The 24,865-nt window shown below is 38.3% G+C and overlaps 1 protein-coding gene across 4 annotated transcripts in view; it reads left to right on the top strand.

Annotated features, from left to right (window-relative positions):
- CHL1 (cell adhesion molecule L1 like) overlaps positions 1 to 24,865 on the top strand; it is a 94,776-nt gene that overhangs the window by 47,997 nt on the left and 21,914 nt on the right. For all 4 annotated transcript variants that reach the window (XR_014232283.1, XM_082345350.1, XM_082345349.1 and 1 more), the window contains 8 exons: positions 6,000 to 6,140; positions 6,467 to 6,578; positions 7,965 to 8,131; positions 12,521 to 12,686; positions 18,824 to 18,948; positions 22,602 to 22,703; positions 22,887 to 23,084; positions 24,610 to 24,680. Coding sequence is in view for 3 of the 4 variants with exons in the window: in XM_082345350.1 (XP_082201476.1) it covers positions 6,000 to 6,140; positions 6,467 to 6,578; positions 7,965 to 8,131; positions 12,521 to 12,686; positions 18,824 to 18,948; positions 22,602 to 22,703; positions 22,887 to 23,084; positions 24,610 to 24,680 (1,082 nt within the window). In the remaining variant the exon portion in view is untranslated. The remainder of the gene's footprint in view (positions 1 to 5,999; positions 6,141 to 6,466; positions 6,579 to 7,964; positions 8,132 to 12,520; positions 12,687 to 18,823; positions 18,949 to 22,601; positions 22,704 to 22,886; positions 23,085 to 24,609; positions 24,681 to 24,865) is intronic.

The raw sequence follows: 24,865 nt of genomic DNA, 5'->3' as shown, positions 1-24,865 counted from the left end.
TGTAGAACACTGTGAAAGTTCATAAACTCTGGATCCAGAGGGTCTTTGTTTGCATTCATGCTCTGCCATTTACTAGCTGTGTGATTTGGTGTATTACTGATCCTCTTAAAACCTGTTTCCTCATCAGTAAAATGGGGATGAAAATAGCACCGACCATTGGGGATTTTTATGTAGATTAAATGACACACATAGAGAATGTTTAGCACAGTGACTGCCACACAAACAACACTCCCAAAGTATTGTTTACTATTGTTTTCACATAGCAAATACTCAGGAAGCCTTCGTGCTCATTGTTATTTTTGAGAAACACATCTGTTTTATTTTTCTTTGTATGACAATAGGTACAGTGTCAATGACAAGCAGATACTAACTGAACACATTCGATGATGAGATTGAAAATTAAAATGATAGTTATTTTAAAATATCTATTACTCACACAAGCTTATGACTATTAATCTAGAAATTGTCAAATAACAGTATGACCATATCTACTTTCTCAGCAGATAATGAAACAAAATCACTTTCAGTTCTGTCTTGTTATAGCTTTCAGAAGAAAGAATGTGCCTACTTATTTAAAATACAAATACTTTGGCAAAACAATGAACAGTTCTGAAAATTTTTTTTCTTTTCTTTTTTTAATTGATACATAATGAACATGCATTATATTAGATTCAGGTGTACAACATAATTGTTTGTCATTTGTGTATATTGCAAAATGATCACCGCAGTTAAGTCTAGTTAATGTCTGTCACCTTACAGAGTTACTGAATTTTTCTGCTTGTGATGAGAACTTTTAAGATCTACTCTCTTAGCAACTTTCAAATATGCAATACATTATTAATAACTATTACTGCCAGGCTGTACATTATATCTCCAGGACATTCGTTTTATAACTGGAAGTTTATATACTTTTTTACCCGCTTCACCCATTTGGCCCATCTTCCCACCCTCTGGCAACCACTAACTGTTCTTTGTATCTATGAGCTTGTTTTGTTTTGTTTTCTATATTTCACATATAAGTGAGATCATACAGTATTTGTCTTTTTCTGTCTGACTTATGTCACTTACAATAATGCCCTCAAGGTTGATCCAGGCTGTTACAAATGACAGGATTTTCTCATTTTTATGGCTGAATAATACTCCATTGTGTGCATATGTGTGTATGATATATATATATATATCTCACATTTTCTATTTTTTTTGCTTTTGTGAATCTGTCTTGTTTTTATTTATTTATTTTTTAACTTTTTATTGTATATTGGAGTATAACCGATTTAACAATGTTGTGGTAGTTTCAGGTGAACAGCAAAGGGACTCAGCCATACATATACAGGTATCCATTCTCCCCCAAACTCCCCTCCCATCCAGGCTGCCACATAACATTGAGCAGAGCCCCCTGTGCTATACAGTAGGTCCTTGTTGGTTATCCATTTTAAATATAGCAGTTATCTCACATTTTCTTTATTCATTCATCTGTTGATGACACTTCAGCCCTCATTATTAGTTTCCTCAATTTGAGACATTTTTCCTCATCTCTTTAGAGAACAGAATAAGAAATGAAAAATAAGACTTCAGGTAAATCAGAAATGAAAACAACTTTTGTTTATAAAGAATGTTAAGGATGCTAAAATAAAAAATGCAGATTTTCTGGAACATAAAATTTTATATTTGAATAGCACTTGGCTGTTTATGAAGAACATTCACATACTGCTTTGTCCCCACATGAGCCTTTTAAAGGGAGTACGATTATTTATATTTAACAGATTGATTATTTCATTCAATAATATTTATTGAATGCCTTCTTTGTGCCAGGCACTGGCCTTGTTGCTTGGGAGATAGCAGTGAATAAAACAGACAGTCCCTGCTCTCATGAATCGGGCATTCTAGTGGGGAGAGACAAGCAACAGACAAATAAACACATAAATGTGGTAAAGTGAAAACTAGCTGGGGAAGGGGTGGGTGTAAGAGAAGTCCAGGACCTAGAGCTGCTCTCTGATTTTAAGATAATACTAGTAAGATCCTTGTGGTTATTTACCTTTGAGTAGAGATCTGAAAGAGGTGAGTGATGCAGCTATGCAACTACCTGTGAAAGAGCTTTCAGGGTGGAGAGGTCAGTGAGTGTAAAGACCCGAGGTATGTTTGGAGTGTTGAGGAAAAGCACGGACTGCAGTATGGCTGAAGCCGAGTGAGTGAGGAGGGGGCAGTGCTGGGAGAGATTAGTCCGGAGGTGCAGGGACCACATCATATGTAAAGGGGAAGTCCAAAAGGGGACTTGGGATATTATTGTGAATAAGATGGGCAGCTTTTGGACGATTTAGAGCAGAAGAGTGACAGGCTCTAATTTATTAACAAAGAATTTTTCTGGCCTCTGAATGGAGAAGCAACTGTATGACTCCAATTAGGAGCTGCCTAAAAGATACTGGGCCCTTGGGCTAGATTGGTAGTAGTAACAGTTAGGTTATGGATTTATATCCAAAATAGAGCCAACACGTTTGTTGATGGATGAGCACATCAAGGCTGAAGACAAACTAATGCAAGATAGCACAGCTGAGTAATGGCAGACCTAGAACCAAAGCCACATTTTTGGAACCCACGTTCTGTGTTCTTTCCACAGCTCTCCTTGCTTCCCTGCCAACAGGTCATAACCATTTATAATTGGGATGTTTGATGACAGTGGGATCACTAAAGGGTTTGAAATCTCTTTAAGCTTATATTTTTAGCAATTACATATCCTTTATATAGAATATTTGAAAATTAAATCAAAATGATTACTATTATTGATTACAAGCCTAACCTTTTTCAAATACTTTGCATCCAATATTTCTGAGCCTCCTAGTGGGCCCTGCAAAGGAGATATTTTTATTCTTCAGGTTGTAGATGTGGCAAATGAGGCTCAGAGATTACATTACTTACCTGATTGAGGACACTACCCGAGTGAATTTAGAGCCATAAATGGAACTGAAATGATTAATTCCGGAGCTGAAGTTTCTCCCCCTATATTGCATTTTTGCCCTTTGAGCTGACCAAAGACAACTTATGTCAGGACTAGTGGTTTTTGTTTAAGAACTTGGCTTTCTAGAATTCTGGAAGCTCCTGGAAGTCTGTATGCCACAATACTCTGCAGTTTCCATACCTATCCCAGAAGGCATCTTGGAGCAATGTTTAATTACTTGTCACCCAAACAGGAGGCCATAGTTTCATTTCTTCTTTTTGTAATGCTATGCAGACTCAGTTTACCATGGGGCAAATGGTATAAGAACTGAACAGGATGATGGGGTTTACTCTGAAACTTGTAAAAACTCGAAGTAGGGTGTGAGAGTACAGGATGAGATCAAAGACACAATTCTTTTTAACGTTAAAAAACTTGTAAGAGCTACTCATCTTGACGCTTCTTAAGAGATAAATTGTCCTACGGTATTGTATCAAATTTCTATTGTTGCCATAACAAATTACCACAAATTCAGTGGCTTAAAACAGTGCACATTTATTATTTTACAATTCTGTAGGTTGGAAGGCCAACGCAAGTCTCCCTGGGCTTAGATCAAGGTGTCAGCGGTGCTGTGCTTCTCTCTGGAGGCTCTAGGAGAGAAACCCTTTCCTTGTTTTCTCCAGCTCCTAGAGGCTGCCCACATTCCTTGGCTCACGGCTCCCTTCCTCCAACTTCAAAACAGCAACGTTGCATTTCTCCGACCATCCTTTCGTAGTCACGTCTCTCTTTGGCTGGCCATAGCCAGGAAAGGTTCTCTGGTTATAAGGAGCCTTATAATTCCTTTGGGCCCCCTTGGATAATCCAGGATAATCATCCTATCCAGTTAGACTGTGGCCATCTTTCAGGGGCTATTTTTCTGCCATGGGTAAAATGCCACCCAACAAAAATGTTTCCAGTCATTCCAAGAGATATTTACTGACTGCCTCCTCTGTGATAGCTGCTCTTTAGGCACTAGGAACATAGTGTACAACACATAGACAAGGTCTTGCCCCCATGGAGCTCACAGTTAAGTGTAAAGATGTATTTATTTCTTACTCCCAGAGGGAAAAATGATGTATAAGAATCTTAAAAAAAAAAAAAAAAAGGATTTGAAGAACCTAGGGGCAAGACATGAATAAAGATGCAGACATAGAGAATAGACTTGAGGACACAGGGAGGGGGAAGGGTAAGCTGGGACGAAGTGAGAAAGTGGCATGGACTTATATACACTACCTAATGTAAAATAGATAGCTCGTGGGAAGCAGTGACATAGCACAGGGAGATCAGCTCGGTGCTTTGTGACCACCTAGAGGGGTGGGATAGGGAGGATAGGAGGGAGGGAGACGCAAGAGGGGAGGGGATATGGGGATATATGTATACATATAGCTGATTCACTTTGTTATACAGTAGCAACTAACACACCATTGTAAACCAATTATACTCCAATAAAGATGTTAAATAAATAATCTAGTTTATTATGTAATATTCAGTGTTTTCTATGACATTAAACTTAGCATAGTCGCTTTTTCTTTTTTTTTCTATTTTTTTTTTTTTTTTTTTTTTTGGCTGCATTGGGTCTTCATTGTTGCACGCAGGCTTTCTCTAGTTGCAGCGCACAGGGGCTACTCTTCATTGTGGTGCGTGGGCTTCTCATTGCGGTGGCTTCTCGTTGCAGAGCATGGGCTCTAGGCGCGTGGGCTTCTGTAGTTGTGGTGTGTGGGCTCAGTAGTTGTGGCACACGGGCTTAGTTGCTCCGTGGCATGTGGGATCTTCCCGGACCAGGGATCGAACCTGTGTCCCCTGCATTGGCAGGTGGATTCTTAACGACTGCACCACCAGGGAAGCCCATAATTGAAAAATTTTAACATTTGTGCCCCTTATTCAACATTCCTAGCTAATATGTTTCTCTTCCCACTTCTTGTTTGTAGTTTCAGAGCAGGGCACGTGCTTTGGCACATGGCCAAATGCTGTGGGAATGGGGCTCCCCTGGTGGTGCAGTGGATAAGAATCCGCCTGCCAATGCCGGGGACAGGGATTCGAGCCCTGGTCCGGGAAGATCCCACATGCAACGGAGCAACTAAGCCTGTGCGCCACAACTACTGAGGCTGTGCTCTAGAGCCTGCGAACCACAACTACTGAGCCCTCGTGCCACAACTACTGAAGCCTGTGCGCCTAGAGCCCGTGCTCTGCAACAAGAGAAATCACCGCAATGAGAAGCCTGTGCAGCGCAACGAAGAGTAGCCCCCGCTCGCCACAACTAGAGAAAGCCCGCGTGCAGCAACGACGACCCAACGCAGCCAAGATAAATAAATGAATAAATAAATCTTAAAAAAAAATAAAGTACCATAAATATTAGATTTTCTCACTTCCAAAAGATATTTCCAGAATTATACATGGATAAGCAGTGGGGTAAGATTTATTGCCGAAAAGGTAGAAAACCTGGTCTGTGCTCTCAAGAAGAGTTTAGTCCTCCTGGGAAAATGAAATATATGAGCTATTTATCTGAAGTGGTTAAATAGCAAAGCAGGGCAATTGAAATGAATGGTGTAGATGGGAAAATTGCAGAAGGGCAGAGAAGTGAAACAGAGGAACAACATGTCAAGGGGGAAGATAGCAGTCAATATTGGTGGATTGGGGGGATCCAGCTGTGTTGGTCATGTGGTTTATGCTGGGCAGTATCAGGACTTCAATTACAAGAGTAAGTGAGATTCAGTTCATAGTGGGACTTGAGTGCTAAACAGAAAATGTGGAATCTTACTTGTGGGTGTGGGTATGGAGAGGCAGACAGCTAGTGATCAACACATATTTTGGCAATAAATACTCATTTGAAGGACGACTGAAATTGCAGAAGGGTCTGGAAAGCAAAAATCATGGTTGATGTTAAGAAATTCTAAAGAATTGGCTTCAATGAACTCTTATTCACCCTAAACTGGTATTAAAATATAAATACTGTGTGACACGTTTAATGAATAGTGTATAAATATTTTAGGTTCTATTTTTTATCACACTGACAGTCTTTAATCTCTTGTAGGAAATCCATTTTCTGGTGATGTCATCTCCCCCACGGAAATCAGTTTTACCAATGTGCAACCGAATCACACTGCTGTGTACCAGTGTGAAGCCTCGAATGTCCATGGCACTATCCTTGCCAATGCCAACATCGATGTTGTAGGTAAGCATACCTGGGAGCAGACTATTTGTCCGCTCTTTTCTACAGGAAAATGTTCACGGTCATACTCACAAGTAGACTGAACTCTCGGCACATAAAACATGGGGAAAAATCAAAGTCACTTTCACCTTACATTTCAGCATGAGACCTCATAGTAAAAGTTATACTTCCAAAAATGTATTGCATTGGGATACTTTCTAATTCAAGAATACGTACTGTGATATTCAACTGCTTTCCCTTATTAACATGGCTAGGATATAGAAAAAAATTAATTTGCTTGTATTACTTATATGAACATTTAAAACTGCATTTATATTGTTTTCCAATAGATGTCCGTCCATTGATACAAACTGCAGATGAAGAAAATTATGCTACGGTGGTTGGGTACAGTGCTTTCTTACATTGTGAGTTCTTCGCTTCACCTGAGGCAATTGTGTCCTGGTAAGCTGTTACACGGTTTTCTTAAGAGAATGTCAGTTGTAGATTGTGCCTTGTTGCTTCATCCATCATTTGACAGGCTGCACTGTGTCTAGTTATTACATGTAGCGAATGCCTCTGAGAAATAAGGTAGCAAACTTACTTACCTACCTTTCCTGGCACTGTTGACTAGATTTGTAGTATTCTCTCACATGGGGAAATATGGAGAGCCAATTTTGCTCACAAAGGAAAGCAAAAAATTGAAGTGATTGCTAAGACAATTTTATAGGTAGTTTAGGTCTCCATTACGGATATATCTAAGGTCATACATTACTGTTGTTGTTTTGGGTATTATCTAAATAATTGTTAAGTTTGCATTTCATTCCAAGTGCCTATGTTTAAAACTTTGTCAACATGTATTTTGAATTTAATTTCGATATATTGGTTGGTATAGTAACTCCAAACACATCATTGTATGAATCTACCATATTTGTTCCTTCACTAGAAAAACTTGGTTAAACTAGTCGTAAATAATTTTTCCCAGGGCTCTGCAGGGCTGAGATTAGAATGAGGAGAGCAAGGCAAGGTCATCCAAATATAGGATCACATTCTGTCTTTATTTAAAATGTGGATATTTTGTTCATTGTGGATTTTTTTGTATTATTTTTGATTTTTAGAAATACCTCATTAAAATATTTATCTTGATTATACTGAGATTTTTTTTTTTTGGCAACCCTTAAATTTTGTCTCTGAGGCAAGTGCCTCACTTGCCTTACCCTAGTGCCCGCCCTGTAAAATCTTATGTGAACAGCAGCCAGACTTTGTCCTTTGGATATTTTCTCTCCAGTAGCCTCTTACTGTGAAAGGTATAGGGAGAATCAAGCTGTGGCGGCAAATGCTTGGAAAATGGATGAATGTAGGAGAAAATGACGCTGGGTGATGAGGGTCAATGTAATCCATGTCCACAGGACCAGAAAGACTTCCTGGCCTATAATATTTCTGAGTGACCAGTGTTCCTCTAGGACAGCAGGAGGTTCAGAATGTTCATTATCTCTTTCAATTACTAGTTTTCCCATTTAGTACCCTGAAGCAATGACTAACTAAAGGGTTCACCATCAATAAGGCAGAAACTATTTATTAAACTCTGAGGACAGATGCAAAGTGGTACTGAGCGCTATTATAAATACAGCAGAAGCATAGAGCTCAGACACAGATTTCCTCCAGTCAGTCTATTTGGGCAGGTAAGATGTATACCTATCGCCTATTTTGGAAAAATTGTGAACTCTAATGGAACATTTCATAAGGTCTGCTAAGCTCCTGAAGAAGGGATAAGACTGAATGACATCAGCGGCCAGTTTGCAAAAGAGTATAGGATTCTATCAAACCCAAATTGATTTCTACTTTCTATAGGCAGAAGGTGGAAGAAGCAAAACCCCTTGAAGGCAGACGGTATCACTTCCATGAGAATGGCACATTACAGATAAACGAGACCACAGAAGAAGATGCTGGTTCCTACTCTTGTTGGGTAGAAAATGCTAAAGGAAAAACAGCAGTCACAGCCAATTTGGATATTAGAAGTAATTTTATTTTGTTTTTACTTTGCATGAATTGTCACATGGCTTCAGTTTTTCATTTTCCTAAGTGAAACAATACGATTTAAGTTCAGGCATCCGTTAAATTTCTTTAGACTGTTTCAAAACTCCTACATTGGGTTTCATCTAAACGACCCTCACAAGAACTATAGGATATGTCGATGATGTGTCCATGGCTTTATACAATTGTAAGAGGGAACTAGATGTTCTTGGTGATGCATGACCAGCAATATTTAAAAGTCCCCTATTTCGGTGTATTCCTGTAACTCTATTTTATTTCAATAACCAACTCAATGTAATGTCGCCAGTATTCAACTCTTTGAACTAAAAATTTCACAAATAAACTCATAAAGGATCAGTTTCGTAAAGACTCCGGCATGACAAAATGAGGAGGGTTTTGTCCTCTTCTTGAGTCATAAACAGCTCTGTATTCTTTCTCTTGTTCAAGCAGCCTGTTTCATTTTTAATTGCTCCCAATAGTTAAGTATGTGCCAAGATATGTCAGTGTCCCAAAGAGGAACATCTCAGCACCTAGATTCAGGCTGACTGGAACCCAGATCCACAGGCATCAGCAATATTTTGATTTTAAAATTGCTCAGGGAACCCTTTTCAGGGAAACACAAAGCATAGAAAGGTTCTGTAGTAAATGAAGGGAGGGTTTGTATTTCCTGTGACAGGTCACACTCATGGCCTGCTACTACCTCTGCTTAGATAACAGGTACATATTTGTTTAATCATCTGTTTTCACTGCTACCTTAAAATTTGTCTCTCTCTCTGCACACACACACACACACACACACCCTTCTTTCCTTCTTTTATTCTTTCATCATATTTTTTTCTATACCCTAAGTTATCCAACATGCCAGCCCCATGGACTATATTTTTAAGGCACATTAATATTCATTGATGTCTACTTATAGTGGATGTCTCTCTGCATTTTCAAGTGGTATGTGCAATTTTTAAAATGCTCCTATAACATCAGTGAAGATGATTCTTTTTATACTTTATAAAACCAACCTAGATCAAAGATAAGCAACTCCGCCAGGTGAAAGATAATGAGAGTGAAGTCTGGAATCCAAATGAACCTTCACATTCCTATTGCCCAGCGCAGCGCTTGGCCCAAAGTGGACCTCAAAACTGCTACTGGCCAGAGAGAAGGCCAAGTTCATAAACTTTTGGTCTGCTCTAACGTCCATTTTATATGTAAGGGTTATATAGGAATCGTATCCATGAGAATTAAGGGCATACATTTTACATATGAAAAAGGAATGTCAGGAATGGAATTGAATAAGAGGCTATGCAGCATGAGCGTTGGTCTCTTCCAGTCTTGAGTTCAAATCACAGCTCAGTCCCTTACTAGTTAGAAAATATTAGTATCCTTACTTAATTTCATTTTAGCCTTAAGTTATCTTCTCGGTAAGGTAGAGATATTAATATTCATAGAATTGTTGTAAAACGTCACAATGAATGTGAACTTCTTCCCAGAGTCTAGTTAAATGAAATAAGTGCTTATTAAATGGTATCAATTGTTATTCAATGGATTTCTTTAAATTTAGAATTAGGAGTAGGATGTTTAGTAATTCACTTGAAATAACTCAATTTGATAACCTCTTCAAATTTCTTGCTTGGAATATCAAAAACTCAATTTTACTAACACTTCAATTTTTAATCAGTTTCTTGAGTAACATATAGATAGCAAATATTAGAACATGATTGTGGAGTTGGAGGTCAGCTCATGAGATTTGGCTTCTGAGAGGATTACCAAGTGCCACATTGGGGTAAAGTATATCTGCCTTTAATATGGTCCTTAAGAGTAAGGATTATATGTTTTGAAACAATTATAAAGAAACAGACATTTTCCAAGACAGCCATGGTACCAGTGTTTGAGCTTCATATTGTTTTGTTTTGTTTTTTAACATATTTATTGGAGTATAATTGCTTTACAATGTTGTGTTAGTTTCTGCTGTATAACAAAGTGAATCAGCTATATGTATACATATATCCCCATATCCCCTCCCTCCCACCCCTCTAGGTGGTCACAAAGCACCGAGCTGATCTCCCTGTGCTATGCACCTGCTTCCCATTAGCTATCTATTTTACATTTGGTAGTGTATATATGTCAGTGCTACTCTCTCACTTCGTCCCAGATAACCCTTCCCCCTCCCCGTGTCCTCAAGCCCATTCTCTACGTCTGCGTCTTTATTCCTGTCCTGCCCATAGGTTCATCAGATCCAATTTTTTTCTTTCAATTCCGTATATATGTGTTAGCATACAGTATTTGTCTTTCTCTTTCTGACTTACTTCACTCTGTATGACCATCTCTAGGTCCATCCACCTCACTACAAATAACTCAATTTCATTTCTTTTTATGGCTGAGTAATATTCCATTGTATATATGTGCCACATCTTCTTTATCCATTCATCTGTTGATGGACACATAGGTTGCTTCCATGTCTTGGCTATTGTAAATAGAGCTGCAGTGAACATTGTGGTACATGACTCTTTTTGCATTATGGTTTTCTCAGGGTATATGCCCAGTAGTGGGATTGCTGGGTCCTATGGTAGTTCTATTTTTAGTTTTTTAAGGAACCTCCATACTGTTCTCCATAGTGGCTGTATCAATTTAGATTCCCACCAACAGTGTAAGAGGGTTCCCTTTTCTCCACACCTTCTCCAGCATTTATTGTTTGTAGATATTTTGATGATGGCCATTCTGAGTGGTGTGAGGTGATACCTCATTGTAGTTTTGATTTGCATTTCCCTAATGATTAGTGATGTTGAGCATCCTTTCATGTGTTTGTTGACAATCTGTATATCTTCTTTGGAGAATTGTCTATTTAGGTCTTCTGCCCATTTTTGGATTGGGTTGTTTGTTTTTTTGATATTGAGCTGCATGAGCTGCTTGTATATTTTGGAGATGAATCCTTTGTCAGTTGCTCCATTTGCAAATACTTTCTCCCGTTCTGAGGGTTGTCTTTTCGTCTTGTTTATGGTTTCCTTTGCTGTGCAAAAGCTTTTAAGTTTCATTAGGTCCCATTTGTTTATTTTTGTTTTTATTTCCATTTCTCTAGGAGGTGGGTCATAAAGGATCTTGCTCTGATTTATGTCATAGAGTGTTCTGCCTGTATTTTCCTCTAAGAGTTTGATAGTGTCTGGCCTTACATTTAGGTCTTTAATCCATTTTGAGTTTATTTTGTGTACGGTGTTAGGAAGTGTTCTGGTTTCATTCTTTTACATGTAGCTGTCCCGTTTTCCCAGCACCACTTATTGAAGAGGCTGTCTTTTCTCCATTGTATATTCTTGCCTCCTTTGTCAAAGATAAGGTGACCATGTGTGCGTAGGTTTATCTCTGGCCTTTCTATCCTGTTCCATTGATCTATATTTCTGTTTTTGTGCCAGTACCATATTGTCTTGATTACTGTAGCTTTGTAGTATAGTTTGAAGTTGGAGAGCTTGATTCCTCCAGCACCATTTTTCTTTCTCAAGATTCCTTTGGCTCTTCAGAGTCTTTTGTGTTTCCATACAAATTGTAAAATTTTTTGTTCTAGTTCTGTGAAAAATGTCATTGGTAGTTTGATAGGGATTGCATTGAATCTGTAGATTTCTTTGGGTAGTATAGTCATTTTCACAATGTTGATTCTTCCAATCCAAGAACATGGTATATCTCTCCATCTGTTTGTATCATCTTTAATTTCTTTCATCAGTGTCTTATAGTTTTCTGCATAAGGTCTTTTGTCTCCTTAGGTAGGTTTATTCCTAGGTATTTTATTTTTATTCCTAGGTATTTTATTCATATTGTTGATATTACTAATTTACTTTCCAAATATGACTCACTGTAACTCATTCAACAAATACGTATTGAGTACCTACTGTACACAGGCTCCCTTCTGGGCTCTGGAGTTACTTGAATGAAACAAAACAAGCAAAGCCTCCACATTCATGGTGCTTATGTTTGCATTCCACACCCTCATGTTGTTAGTTCATCTATGCATGGGCTTCACCATTTAACCTCAGATTTGAGTTGATAATAAACAAGTTAATAGAAAATTAATTGATTTCCCCTTTATGGTATTTTGATCACATGTCCAGAAGCACTAGAAGGACAATTTATATTATTTTCAATATCCAGAGGCATTTGCTTGCTTACACTCTTGGGAAATTGCTATTAATATAATACTTCTACCCAGGTGCCCTGGCTTGGAAGGAATGAAAATAGTAATGATATGTGACATTAGGAAATAACAGTGTGACAAACATTGCATGAGGATTTGACTACCAGTGTTGACCATTTTGGTTGATTAAATTGCAGGCACTTGATAGCAAAGTAAGCTGTGCTCTATAGCTCTAACTAGTATCTTTATTTTGTAAAAACAGATGCTACAAAACTTAGAGTTTCTCCTAAGAATCCTCGTGTCCCCAGATCACACACACTTGAATTACATTGTGAGAGCAAATGTGACTCACATTTGAAATACAGTTTAAAATTATCCTGGAGTAAAGATGGAGAAGCCTTTGAAATTAATGGCACAGAGGATGGCAGGTAGGTAAACTATTTTTTTTATCTTTATTGGAGTATAATTGCTTTACTATGTTGTGTTAGTTTCTGCTGTACAACAAAGTGAATCAGCTAAATGTATACATTTATCCCCATATCCCCTCCCTCTTGAGCCTCCCTCCCAACCCCCATCCCACCCCTCTAGGTCATTACAAAACATTGAGTTGATCTCCCTGTGCTATGCAGCAGCTTCCCACTAGATATCTCTTTTACATTTGGTACTATATATATATGTCATTGCTACTCTCTCACTTCGTCCAGCTTCCCCTTCTCCCCCTGGGTCCTCAAATCCATTCTTTATGACTGTGTCTTTATTTCTGCCCTGCCACTAAGTTCATCAGTACCATTTTTTTAGACTCCATATATATGTATTAGCATACGGTATTTGTTTTTCTCTTTCTGACTTACTTCACTCTGTATGACAGACTCTAGGTCCATCCATCTCACTTCAAATAACTCAATTTCATTCCTTTTTATGGCTGAGTAATATTCCATTGTATATATGTGCCACATCTTCTTTATCCATTCATCTGTCGATGGACACTTAGGTTGCTTCCATGACCTGGCTATTGTATGTAGTGCTGCAGTGAATATTGTGGTACATGTCTCTTTTTGAATTATGGTTTTCTCAGGGTATATGCCCAGTAGTGGGATTGCTGGGTCATATGGTAGTTCTATTTTTAGTTTTTTAAGGAACCTCCATACTGTTCTCCATAGTGGTGTATCAATTTAGATTCCCACCAACAGTGCAAGAGGATTCCCTTATCTCCACACCCTCTCCAGCATTTATTGTTTGTAGATTTTTTGATGATGGCCATTCTGACCGATGTGAGGTGATACCTCATTGTGTTTTTGATTTGCATTTCTCTAATGATTAGTGATGTTGAGCATCCTTTCATGTGTTTGTTGGCAATTGGTATGTCTTTAAAGAAAATTACAGGCCAATATCACTGATGAACATAGATGCAAAAATCCTCAACAAAATACTAGCAAACAGAATCCAATAACACATTAAAAGGATCATACACCATGATCAGGTGTGGTTTATCCCAGGAATGCAAGGATTCTTCAATATACACAAAACAATCAATGTGATACACCATATTAACAAATTGAAAGATAAAAACCATATGATAATCTCAATAGATGCAGAAAAAGAATTTAACAAAATACAACACCCACTTACGGTAAACTATTATAGTATCTCATAATATTTGCTTGGGATTAAACCTTGCATTTGAAAGAAAAATAGTTGTAAAAGTATACACACTGAATTAAAATATAAAAACTGCTTTTTAAATTTCAGTCTTTAAGGCAGTATTTAAAAGGTCAAACAGTGTACTTGTTTCACTTTACTTCCACACATTTCTCTCATTTTTGCTACCGATTTTTCATGTAACGTGTACCATCCTGTGAGTGCAGGCAACAGAAACCGCTCCTGTTATTTGAGGAATATATTTATTGCATGGGCTTGGTTGCTCACAAAACCATTGGAAAGAGTGGAGGAGATAGGTCTATGGGTGCTGCTTACTAAGCTTTTGGGTTCTCGGTGATGTGGCACTGCAGCTGCAATTCACATGTCTGGAAATTGCTGCTGTCTTCACTGCCCCCCTCACCCCACTGGTTCTCCTGGTGAGTCCAGCACTGCCAGCTCTTATATCTGCCAGAGTCGCTGTCTGCTCACAAGGCCCCAGAGGAGATGGTGCCCATTTCTCTTCTACCTCCCAATCTCATAGGAATTTATCTCATGGGTGGAAGCTAAATCATATCTCAGATCCTTCCCACTGGTAAGTATTTACAAGTATATTTTTGAGCCTTCCAGCGTCTTTGTAAAGAATATGTAAAAGTGTAGAAGAGAGAATGTAGAGTAAGTGTGACTAGACGCTGACTAGTACTATATTTAAACACTGTTAAGTGTATCAAAGGAAGAGAAAACAGTCAATATTTAATGAATGCGTGTACTGTCTTTTGGAAGCAGAGGACATTCCCCTTCCTTTTGCATTGTTGCTGAGTTAGGGGTTAAAACTTGACCATCCTTGATCCAAATCTCACCCGCCGTCTTATTTTGTTATTCATCATTCTGAAAAACTAAATCTGAACATCTTCAGACAGGACTTGCATTCCTTAGGCGAGATGGTGGCAGTGTCATCATTAAGAGCATGGGCTCTGGAACCCAGGGGCTTGGGATTGAATCCCAACTTTGTCACTTATTGGGTCTGTGACCTTAGACAAGCTGCCTAACTTTTCTGTGCCTTAGTTTTATATTCTGTAACATAGTTTAGTTCAAAAAAATTATTTAAGGTAACTTCATCATAGGGTTATTATGAGTCAACGCCAAGCACTTAGAATATACTCAGTACTCAGTCCAGTTTAGCTGTGATAACTCATTCTCCTCATTTCTCTGGTAGTCTTGTCTCATTTCTGTTACCTGCTTGGTCTTTTTTCATATTTGTGGGTGTGTGTGCCACTTCTGTATAAAGGCATTGATTGGTCTCAGGCTGGGTACTTAATTTATTCCATCTCATCCCTCCTTTGTATTTTATGTTTGTGGAAAAGCAGCATATGTACTGCAACCAGCTGTCAGTGACACAGAAGGAGGATAATTGTTGATACCTAACAGGCTGCATGTTGCAACAGAGATCTTCAGCCTTTGGTTAGGTGTGAGTTGATTTGTCAACAGCTCAGATTCCCCCCAAATTCTCCCTCTTTTGTCAACTATGTAGTTATTTGGGGTCTTCCATATAACCTCTGGGTTATAGTCAAGAAGGGAATCAGACTCATGCCTTGTTGATAATGTGACTTGCATATTTAGGCCCTGAATCCAGATTCTCCAACCAGCCTCTTTGTGTGACTCAGTTTTATAGCTTCTGCAGGATGCTGGGGCTGACACTCAATTGAGCCTCTGGCTCTCTGAGTCACCTAAGTAATGCAGACATTCTTCTAGTTTTCCTTAACACAGAAGTGATATTTGGGGTGGGAAAGGCTGGGAGTGACTGTTGCAGGCTGGTCTTGACTGGAGGCAGGAGCAGGCATGGAATTGTAGCAGGCAGTTGAGATCACAGGTATCTGCTAAATTTCTGTAGAACCATTAGTAAGCTCCCATTTCTCACCTTCTGCCGGGACACCTTCTCCTTGTCACTAGGCTGGGAACCAGAAGCTTTTACCTAGAAAGTGGTTAAATTTCTGATGCAAAGGCACATAGAGGAAAATGAGAAGTAAAATAACTTCTTGTCTCCCCTTTTGTCCCCTGTTATGTACAGGGGTATGAGAAGCGTTGGAAGCTGCTACCCTGGACCATTATACCTGCTGGGTGCCTCATGTTATGTTAGTGCCTCCCATACATGCTTTCCCTCTATTATCCTCACAGTAAACCTATTAGGAAGGCTGAAATGACCTCAAGGAATTTTCTGTGGATTTCTAACCTGCAGGTGGCTCTAGACAATACAATATTGTTATGAAAAATGAAATGGAGTATGGATATGATATCAAACCACTTTTAAAATTTAGACTGTCCTTGACAAATGTAATGGGGACTGTTCATGACCATAGACAGAGTGAACGACCCAGTCCTGAAGGAGAGGGATGGCAGAGGGATATGGGATGTATCCATGTGTCCGTGAAAAGGCGGATAAGAGGGAAAACGTGTCAAAAGCACAAGTGGGAGGGCTTTATCTTGGCATCAAGGAAGGGCTTCTTTTTCCCCTCAGAAATGGCAGCAGATGAATGGGGTAGACCTCAGGGCTGGGGAATAAGAATGCAGAGGTTATAAGGCATTAGATTAGGCAGAGATTATAAGGATAGAAGGGTCTCTTCCTAAGAAAAGAGGAACTAAGGTAATTTGTTCAAGCAGAAAGGCAGGAGGAATGGGAGTTGGGGGCATTAAGAAGTGTGATTAGTTACAAGCCAACAATGAAATAAATCAATTTGATTAATATTATTAGTAACACTCTTTGAGGACATAGTAAGCCAGGCTCTATACATGAATCACTTTATGTGTTTTCCCTCATTTACTTCTCCTGAAAAGAAAGAAAATATTGTTATCCCCATTTCTTAAATAAGGTGAATTAGGCCCCAAGTTTTATGCAAGATTATACAAGTCATAGTTGGTGGAACTGAGCCTCAAACACAGGTCTCCAAAGAAAGCAACATTTTTAATATTGCCTGGAGCGAAATTTGTTACAAGACGGAATGGAGCAAGAAAACACTGGAGGTTAACATGGTTCGGGGACTAGCGATCTGGATATTTCAGATGAAGGAGGTGAGAGGTTGTAGAATGATGGCAAGTTTCTCATGGGAGGTGGTTAAGCAGGTAAAAACAGGGGAGAAGACTGAGAGGAACAGAGATGACGATGAAGCCAGAGAACAGGTTCTATGTAGAGTAGAAACCATTTTTAAAATGTATAATGTGCTTAACAAGGATTTCTTCAAGCAGAATACAGTTGACCTATGATGGAAACATAGTGTAAGACAGAAATAAAGAGTTGTGGTCTTAGGCACTGAGAATTTGGAGCTGTTTATTACTTCAGCATAGCAGAGTGTATCCTTGCTAACACAAATAGTTGTCAGATTTTGATGTGAGCCAGAATTACCTAGGTATCATGTTCAAATGCAGTGGCCCTTGTCCTATTCCCAAAAGTTCTGATTTGGAAACTGGACTGAGCCTAACAAAGGAAATTTTTAATCACCTCCCTGGGTACATCATACCTACCAGATTTCAAGGACCAGGGGGTCATTCTACCTTGATTAAATGAGGTACATTTGTGAGTTTTAAAAGACAGTGCGTTACAGAAAAGTTGCCCTAAAGTTGCCCTTTCTTTCTGGCGTGAAGCAGCCCCACACCAGGGTACAAATCCTGGCAAGAAGATTGTAGGCTAGATTTCAGCTCCCCTGGGCCCTCGTGGATGTGCAGGGCACAAACAGCCCTCTTGAAGAGGTTATTAAATTGTATTTCTTCATCTAAGAAGGTAAACTTTGCAAAATTGTCAGTGTATGTAATATTCTGATATTTGTACCAAATGGACACATAACTAACATGAACTGAGAAACTGTGTCAAAGCTTTATCATTAGAATTATAGTGAGATTCTTGACTAGCAATACCAGGTAGTACTGATTAGCAAATCATTCAGTGATTGGTGGAGGGGTAAGGGGCCGACTTTGTCTGTAATCAAAGGGCAGAACCATGTTTGACTTTACTACAGTTTTAATTGGTTTTCTCTAACTCGAACTTTTCAGCAGCTTATATGAGTTTTATGTTAAGAAACTAAATTATTTAAGATTTTTCTCTCCCTCCCCACAAGGAAGACATTGTTTATTTCAACTAAATAGCACACTGCTGTGAATATATCTCAGATTTAATGGAACTTTATTTTTTTTAAAAATACTTGAATAGTTATGCTAACAATACACAGGCATAGGGTAAAAGGTATAATTCATATTTTAAAAATTCATATAGTAAACTCAATTACAAATTGGCAAAAAGAGAACAAATAATAAAAAGCCAGCACCAAATGATTTTGCAAAAAGAAGTACTAGTCTGCCATCTACTGTTCGGATAAGTCACAGAGTTCACTTTTTATCACATCTTAAAGTGCATTCTATGTGGGAGGTGGAAGGATGGAGAAAAGAGAAAGTTGTCAAAAATAGAGATTGCCAGACTTCATCTCAGATGTTCTGGTTCTGTAGAACTGGGGTGTGATTCAGGAATCTGCCTTTGTAAGAAGCACCCAAGTTGATCCTATGTAGGTGGTTCCCTAAACATACCTTAAGAATTATTCAAATTTATCTTAGCTATTGTGAGGTATGGTACACTCTTCAGACACACCAGGCAAGATGCTTCCGTCACTGACCCATGAATCACAGATGGTTGGATTTGGTAATTTAAAAACAAACCAACCAACCAACCTGATCCCTTTCGTGGCTTGTAGACATTTGTGTGTGCTTGAATAATACTTTCCAGTTTTCAAGTATGGCATTCTCTAATAAAATTTGCATTATGTGACAAGTTGTTTTAAAATTCTTCATTAAATTGCTTTCTATGGGGAATATTTAGTTTTGAAAGGATTACATTTCTATTGTTTCTGTTTGTTTCATCCTCATCATAGACTCACTTTTTTCCTGGTAGGATAATTATTGATGGAGCTAATTTGACTATATCTAATGTCACCGTAGAAGACCAAGGTGTATACTCGTGTTCAGCTCACACTGCTCTAGATAGCACTGCTGCTATGACTCAAGTAACTGTCCTTGGTAAGTGCACTAACGAATAAAGAAATCTTTGTTCATTTCTTCTCCATTACTGATTAAATTCCGCTGTTCTTAGGCAATTAAACCAATGATTATTTAAGCCCGTGCAATTTATTGTTAGTTTAAAATTTTCAATTAAAGAGTGACCCTACTTTCGAATGCTTTCGCCTCTTCTGGTTCTAAAGAAGTTAATTGATGCTTAATTTCTTTTTTCTACTTGGGTAATGTTGCCAGAAGCAGTGGGAGGTAGGTGATGCTATCAGCAGAAAGAAAACTGAAGCATGCTTGAGTTCCCAGGACCCTTGAGCTACACTTTCCTAGTGCACAGAGAAATGTGGCTGAGGAATGGAGATGGGCTAGCATGGAGGGTCAGGGTAGGGGCCCAGTGGTGATTAAACAGTGGTCCTGCCCTAAACCAGTGGCCTAGACCGAGCTCAGCTCCCAGGGTCCCAGGAAGGGGGGGAGGGAGGGACTTCAAGGGTTCTTCTGCAAAGAAAGGCCTCTGATTTTTTAAAATAATAATGCTAATTAGAAAACAATGTGCACACCTCAGTGGTGTAATCAGTGCAATTACCCCTGCAGTTACCCATGTTGATAGCTCTTAGACCGTCTGTTGGATAGCTCTCCTAGTTTCCCTTCCAGATTCACCGTCCACCAGCTCTCTGAATCTGGAAACCTGACCTGTGTGGACACCAACAAACCACTTACCCTCAAGCTTTCATTCGGTTCAGCCGTCGGGGAGCTCTGGCAGCAGAGGCAGTGGGGGGAGAGTGTTTTTTTTTTTCTGGATAATCCCTCCCTGCAGGCTGGCTGTGTGTGTCCCTCTGCCAAAGTCACTGATTCTCTCAGAGGCTTTGTCCACACAGCTCCCTCTGATGGGATTCCAGTAACTGCCCTGCCCACCCCTCACCCCCCACCCTGGATATCCCGCTCACATCTTTTGAAAGAGTCTTGATTAGAATCTCTTTGAAGTACCCTAACTTGTGTGAACTGTTTACTCTCTGCTGGGACCCTGACTGATAAAGACATTTTTACAGTTTTCTCTCATAATTCTGTTTCAGTGGGTACCATTTAGTTTTCCTTGAGTTTGCTGATAGTCCTTAGAAGAGGTTTGATTTGACCTAAACACCTTTACCATATGTCTAGATTAATCCTGATTATTAACAGGTATTTGTATCTTTAGCGCTTTGGTTGCTGGGATTCACAGGTAGGTTGCCTACCATGGGTACAGACTGAGAGGAAAGAATTCAGTCTCTTTTGAGGTAGGCTGGTGAAAAATGAGTAAATAGGCAGGTTCTCTCCTAGTGAAGCAAATGGCCCCTATATTTTAAGTGAGATAAATGACCACCATCTTTCAAGCGAAGCAAATGGCCACCATGTTGGGTTTTCAACAACAACAACAAAAAATGTAGTTCCCAGGTGGTAGGTGGTATGGACTTGGTTCAAAAGAATGAAACCTTTAGGTGATATGTTTCAGCTACCACAGGGGCAGAAAGGTTCAGTCCTTAGTAATCATTCCAGTAGTAATTCTCCAGACAAAATAGTTGAGTCTAAGGTAAACTGGAGTTTATCCCAGGCACGACAATTATAAGTGTAAATGTCAGGATCCATGGCCTTTGCCCCCGAGTATTTTGAGCAATGGCAAGGAGACTGGGGTCCCTACCACTTGGTACATGCCATCTAAATTTTCTTGCGAAATTTAATACATCTGTCTTGTAATGAGGCTGCCATCTTCTAGAACCGTTAAATTTTGATCATTTTAAATAAATAGTGGCTAGGATTACATGTACTATTTACTTATGAGGTAATTACCAAACGTTTTTAGAATGAAAAGAAAATAATAAAAAATAATCTAGGAGATAGGCTGCATTTTCTTAACCACTTCTTGGCGTTTACATTCTAATTTTCAGGCCAGCCTCTGATTTTAAGAAGCATAGCCCCATAACTGACAGTAACAAATGACAAATCCATGTATGATTTCTAAAAGACTCTTTTTCCTGGAAAACAGTGTTTTAAAGTCTATGCTTGGCCCATTTTAAACAGAAGTTACTTTCAGAAGCCTTGCCAGAAACGTCCTTTAAGAGCATCATTCGTTTAGGTCTCAACTGCAGTCCATCAATCGTAGCTCCATGTGATTCTCGGAAAGAGCAGATTTTAATGTCAGACACAACAGGCTGTGTTGGCTGGTTCAGAAAACGTCAGAAATGAGTGGCCTTAGTCAGTGCTGAAGAGAGGAGCCTAAGTTCTCTGAGCTCAGAGATCCTCAAGCCTGTTGAGGAAATAAGCTCTTATTTAAGGCTCTACAGTGTGGACGCAGCCACTGACCACATTTTTAAAATAAACACATTCTCTTCTGAATTGAAAACAATTTTTTTGTCAGTATAAGTTTCCAACAATTGTCAAATACTCAGCAGGAGCCATGGATGTTGCTTCCCACTTGGAGAAGAAAGAGCCCATAAGAAGGCCCCATTAGATATTACTTCCATTGTCTCCTCTGAGAAAAGATAAATGTCCTTGAATACATGGGAGAATTGAAACCAAAGTTTGGAAGTCAGGATCATGAGGGATCAGATTTTTTTTTAACTGTTCCTTTTATTTTTAAAGTACCAGAAATTTCCATGTAGTTTAACACTTAAAATTTGTCATCGCCTACTCAATTTTCTAGTCTCTGTCACAACATTCAGTGCCATATCTTCCTCTTCCAGTATAAACGCCCTTCCTATTCGTCTTTAGAACTCCAGGACAACAGAGTATAAAAGTTGCTATAATATACTGATAACTCACTGTTACAAATTAAAGTAAAAATCCAAACCATGTAGAAAAGAAAGCCTGAGTTCATGTTCTCTTATTTTCCTGTAGTCATAGGGCCTAAATTTATTGCTCTAATATGATAATTAGATGCATGGTTGAAGTGATAATATATTTTTCACTTAATTATTTAGTCACAAAACATTTATGTGCAAGGCACTGTGGGTGGTGCAAAAATTAATAAAATATGGTTCCTACTCTGGAAGAGCCGTTTAGATACATACAGGAGATGAACCAGGCATATAAATAAGCATATGAGCTGGAAGATACTGGTCTCCTTGATCAAGTTCATGTTTCTCAAAATTCATTGTTCATGATATCTACCAGGACATTTGTTTACAAATGCAGACTCCTGGGCCCAGCTCTTTCAGTAAGCCAGAGAAATAGGGCCCAGAAATCTTCATCGTTAATAACTACTCCTAAAAAATATTCTGATGCCGGTGGGCAAAGATGGCCCCTTGAGAACTGGGAATCACCATAGAGTGAGGTAATACAGTAGGGAAGGAATGTACAGATGTGAAGGAAGCTGCATTTGTTTTTTGGGTTTTTTTTTTTTAACATCTTTATTGGAGTATAATTGCTTTACAATGGTGTGTTAGTTTCTACTTTATAACAAAGCAAATCAGCTATACATATACATATATCCCCATATCTCCTCCCTCTTGCATCTCCCTCCCACCCTCCCTATCCATTTGAAATAGAACCAGAAGGATTGGTGAGATTTGGCAGTTCAGAGTGGAGACGGGCCCCGAAGAGAAGGGGGCTTGCAGTGTGCCTGAGTGAGGAAGTGGGATCGACAAAGGCAATGATCTGCCTTCTCCTCACCATTATTTTTCATTATTAATCAGATGTTCCGGATCCACCAGAAAACCTTCACTTGTCTGAAAGACAGAACAGAAGTGTTCGGCTGACATGGGAGGCTGGAGATGATCACAACAGCAAAATTAGCGGTAGGGATGACTTGGGATAACTGTAGTTTCCAGAGTTAAAATTAATATTAAAGCCATTAATACCACCAAGGGTGGATTATCCTTAGAACATCCTTTAAAATGTTTAATATTGTATATAAATCTTTGTATAACTTCAACATTCTCAATCCATTCTAATGTGTTTTTCTATGTTCCTACTGCCAGAGTATATTATAGAATTTGAAGGAAACAGAGAGGAACCTGGAAGGTGGGAAGAATTGACTAGAGTCCAAGGAGAGGAAACAACAGTCATGTTATCTTTGGCTCCGTATGTGAGATACCAGTTCAGGGTCATAGCCGTGAATGAAGTAGGGAGAAGCCAGCCTAGCCAGCCATCAGACCATCATGAAACACCCCCAGCAGGTATGTAAGTTCCTAACAAGTTTTAGTCTGTCGCATCTTTGAACATCTAGGGAGGAAAAAGAAAAGGATTGATAACCTGGTGTAGGATTTTAGATTTCTCCCAGTAGAGAGCTTGAATAGTTCTGTAAACTTAACAGCACGCAAACTATTTAAAGTACATCAGTCTCAAAAGTCGTATGTAAATGTTTGATAGATAGCAGGATATTACAAGGCGGTACATGAACAAGCATTACTCTGAGTAATTTCTGATAGCTAAGTATTGTGTTAAAATCAGGTACCATAAAGTAAGTTCTAAACTGAAGTTCAGTATATAGGGAGAAAGTCAACTTTCTCTGTTTATTTTTCTCCTCATTTCAACTTTCTGAAATAAAACATTTGACATGTTATAGGCAGCTTGTTAAATTTTCATTGCATCTAATGTCATTAATTTCATCCATTTAGTGTATTTTTGTATCTCAATAGCTAAATGGATATCTAATACCTATCTAAATTCCCAAGATGCTTTTTAAAAAAATTCTCAAGAATGAGCATGCTGTAGTAGTGTATACAGAATTCAAACTATAATATTGTACAAATGAGACTATATAATGTTATAAACCAATAAAATAATGACAGTGCTGAAATTTGTATTACTGAATTGGGATGGTTATCAATGTGGTCATAGCCTGGTTTTTTTTCCTCTGGCTGAAATAAATATGCTAGGATAGAATTCTCTTTTAGGATTGAGAAAAAGCAAGGGGAGATAATACCTGAATCAGATACTTCTATGATTTTAGTATAAATTAATCTTGGCACTAAACTCCATATTTAGCCCTTGTTTATAAAATGGATCCATCTGAATATATTTCATGGGCACATTAACTGCTGTTTCCTATTTGATGCCCCTAAAACTTGGCTGTTGATATTAATACATGATCTTTAATTTTATTCACTTAGAGGCAAATATTCACAACAAAATTTCTAACAATAATTCTAATAGAAAAGGTAAAGCAGATTTAAAACTTAAAATGTATATTTAAATAGTGGGTTTAGATTTTTAAAAGCAGGTTTAAAATTTAAAGAGCAGGGTTAAAATGAAGACAGGTAAAGAAAACCTTCCACTCTCCACTGAATAATAATTATATCACTCCATGAACACGATTTTACTCCCTGAAGTAAAATATATATTTAAAAGCTGCCTTATGTGAGGTGATATATGTGTTAACTAACATTATTATAGTGATCATTCCACAATATACACATATAAATATTATATATATGTGATATATATACATTCTAAAATCATTATGTTGTACACCTTAACATAATGTTAACTTACACAATGTTATATGTCAATTATATCTCAGTACAGCTGGGGGAAAAAAAAAACTGCCGTAAATCTTTTTTCAAACTGGGCCAGATAGAAATAAACAAATATAATCAAAGTTTTTAAAAATCTGTTTTTTGTGGGAGGAGGGATGATATGATGATTTATCTATGGACCACACAGTGGGAAAAAGTAATTTTAATACTTGTAATTTTTCAGCTCCAGACAAGAATCCACAAAACATAAGGGTTCAAGCTTCTCAACCCAAGGAAATGATTATCAAATGGGAGGTGAGGATTCTTTATGTGTTATTTATTACCTTTGTGTGTTTTTCCTTTTTTTAGGTCCACATGCTAAGTATAATGATAGAATAATATCTTTTAAGAACAAAGGGCTAAGATTTGTATATTTTATAAATATATTTTATTTGTATATTTTAAAGATCATCATGATTAGAATGTTGTGAAATAGAGTT

This window comes from Balaenoptera borealis (assembly GCF_965194805.1).
Source record: "Balaenoptera borealis genome assembly, chromosome: 12".
NCBI lineage: Eukaryota > Metazoa > Chordata > Mammalia > Artiodactyla > Balaenopteridae > Balaenoptera > Balaenoptera borealis.
The sequence above is the reverse complement of the archived record's forward strand: the minus strand, read 5'-3'. Positions and strand labels throughout refer to the sequence as shown.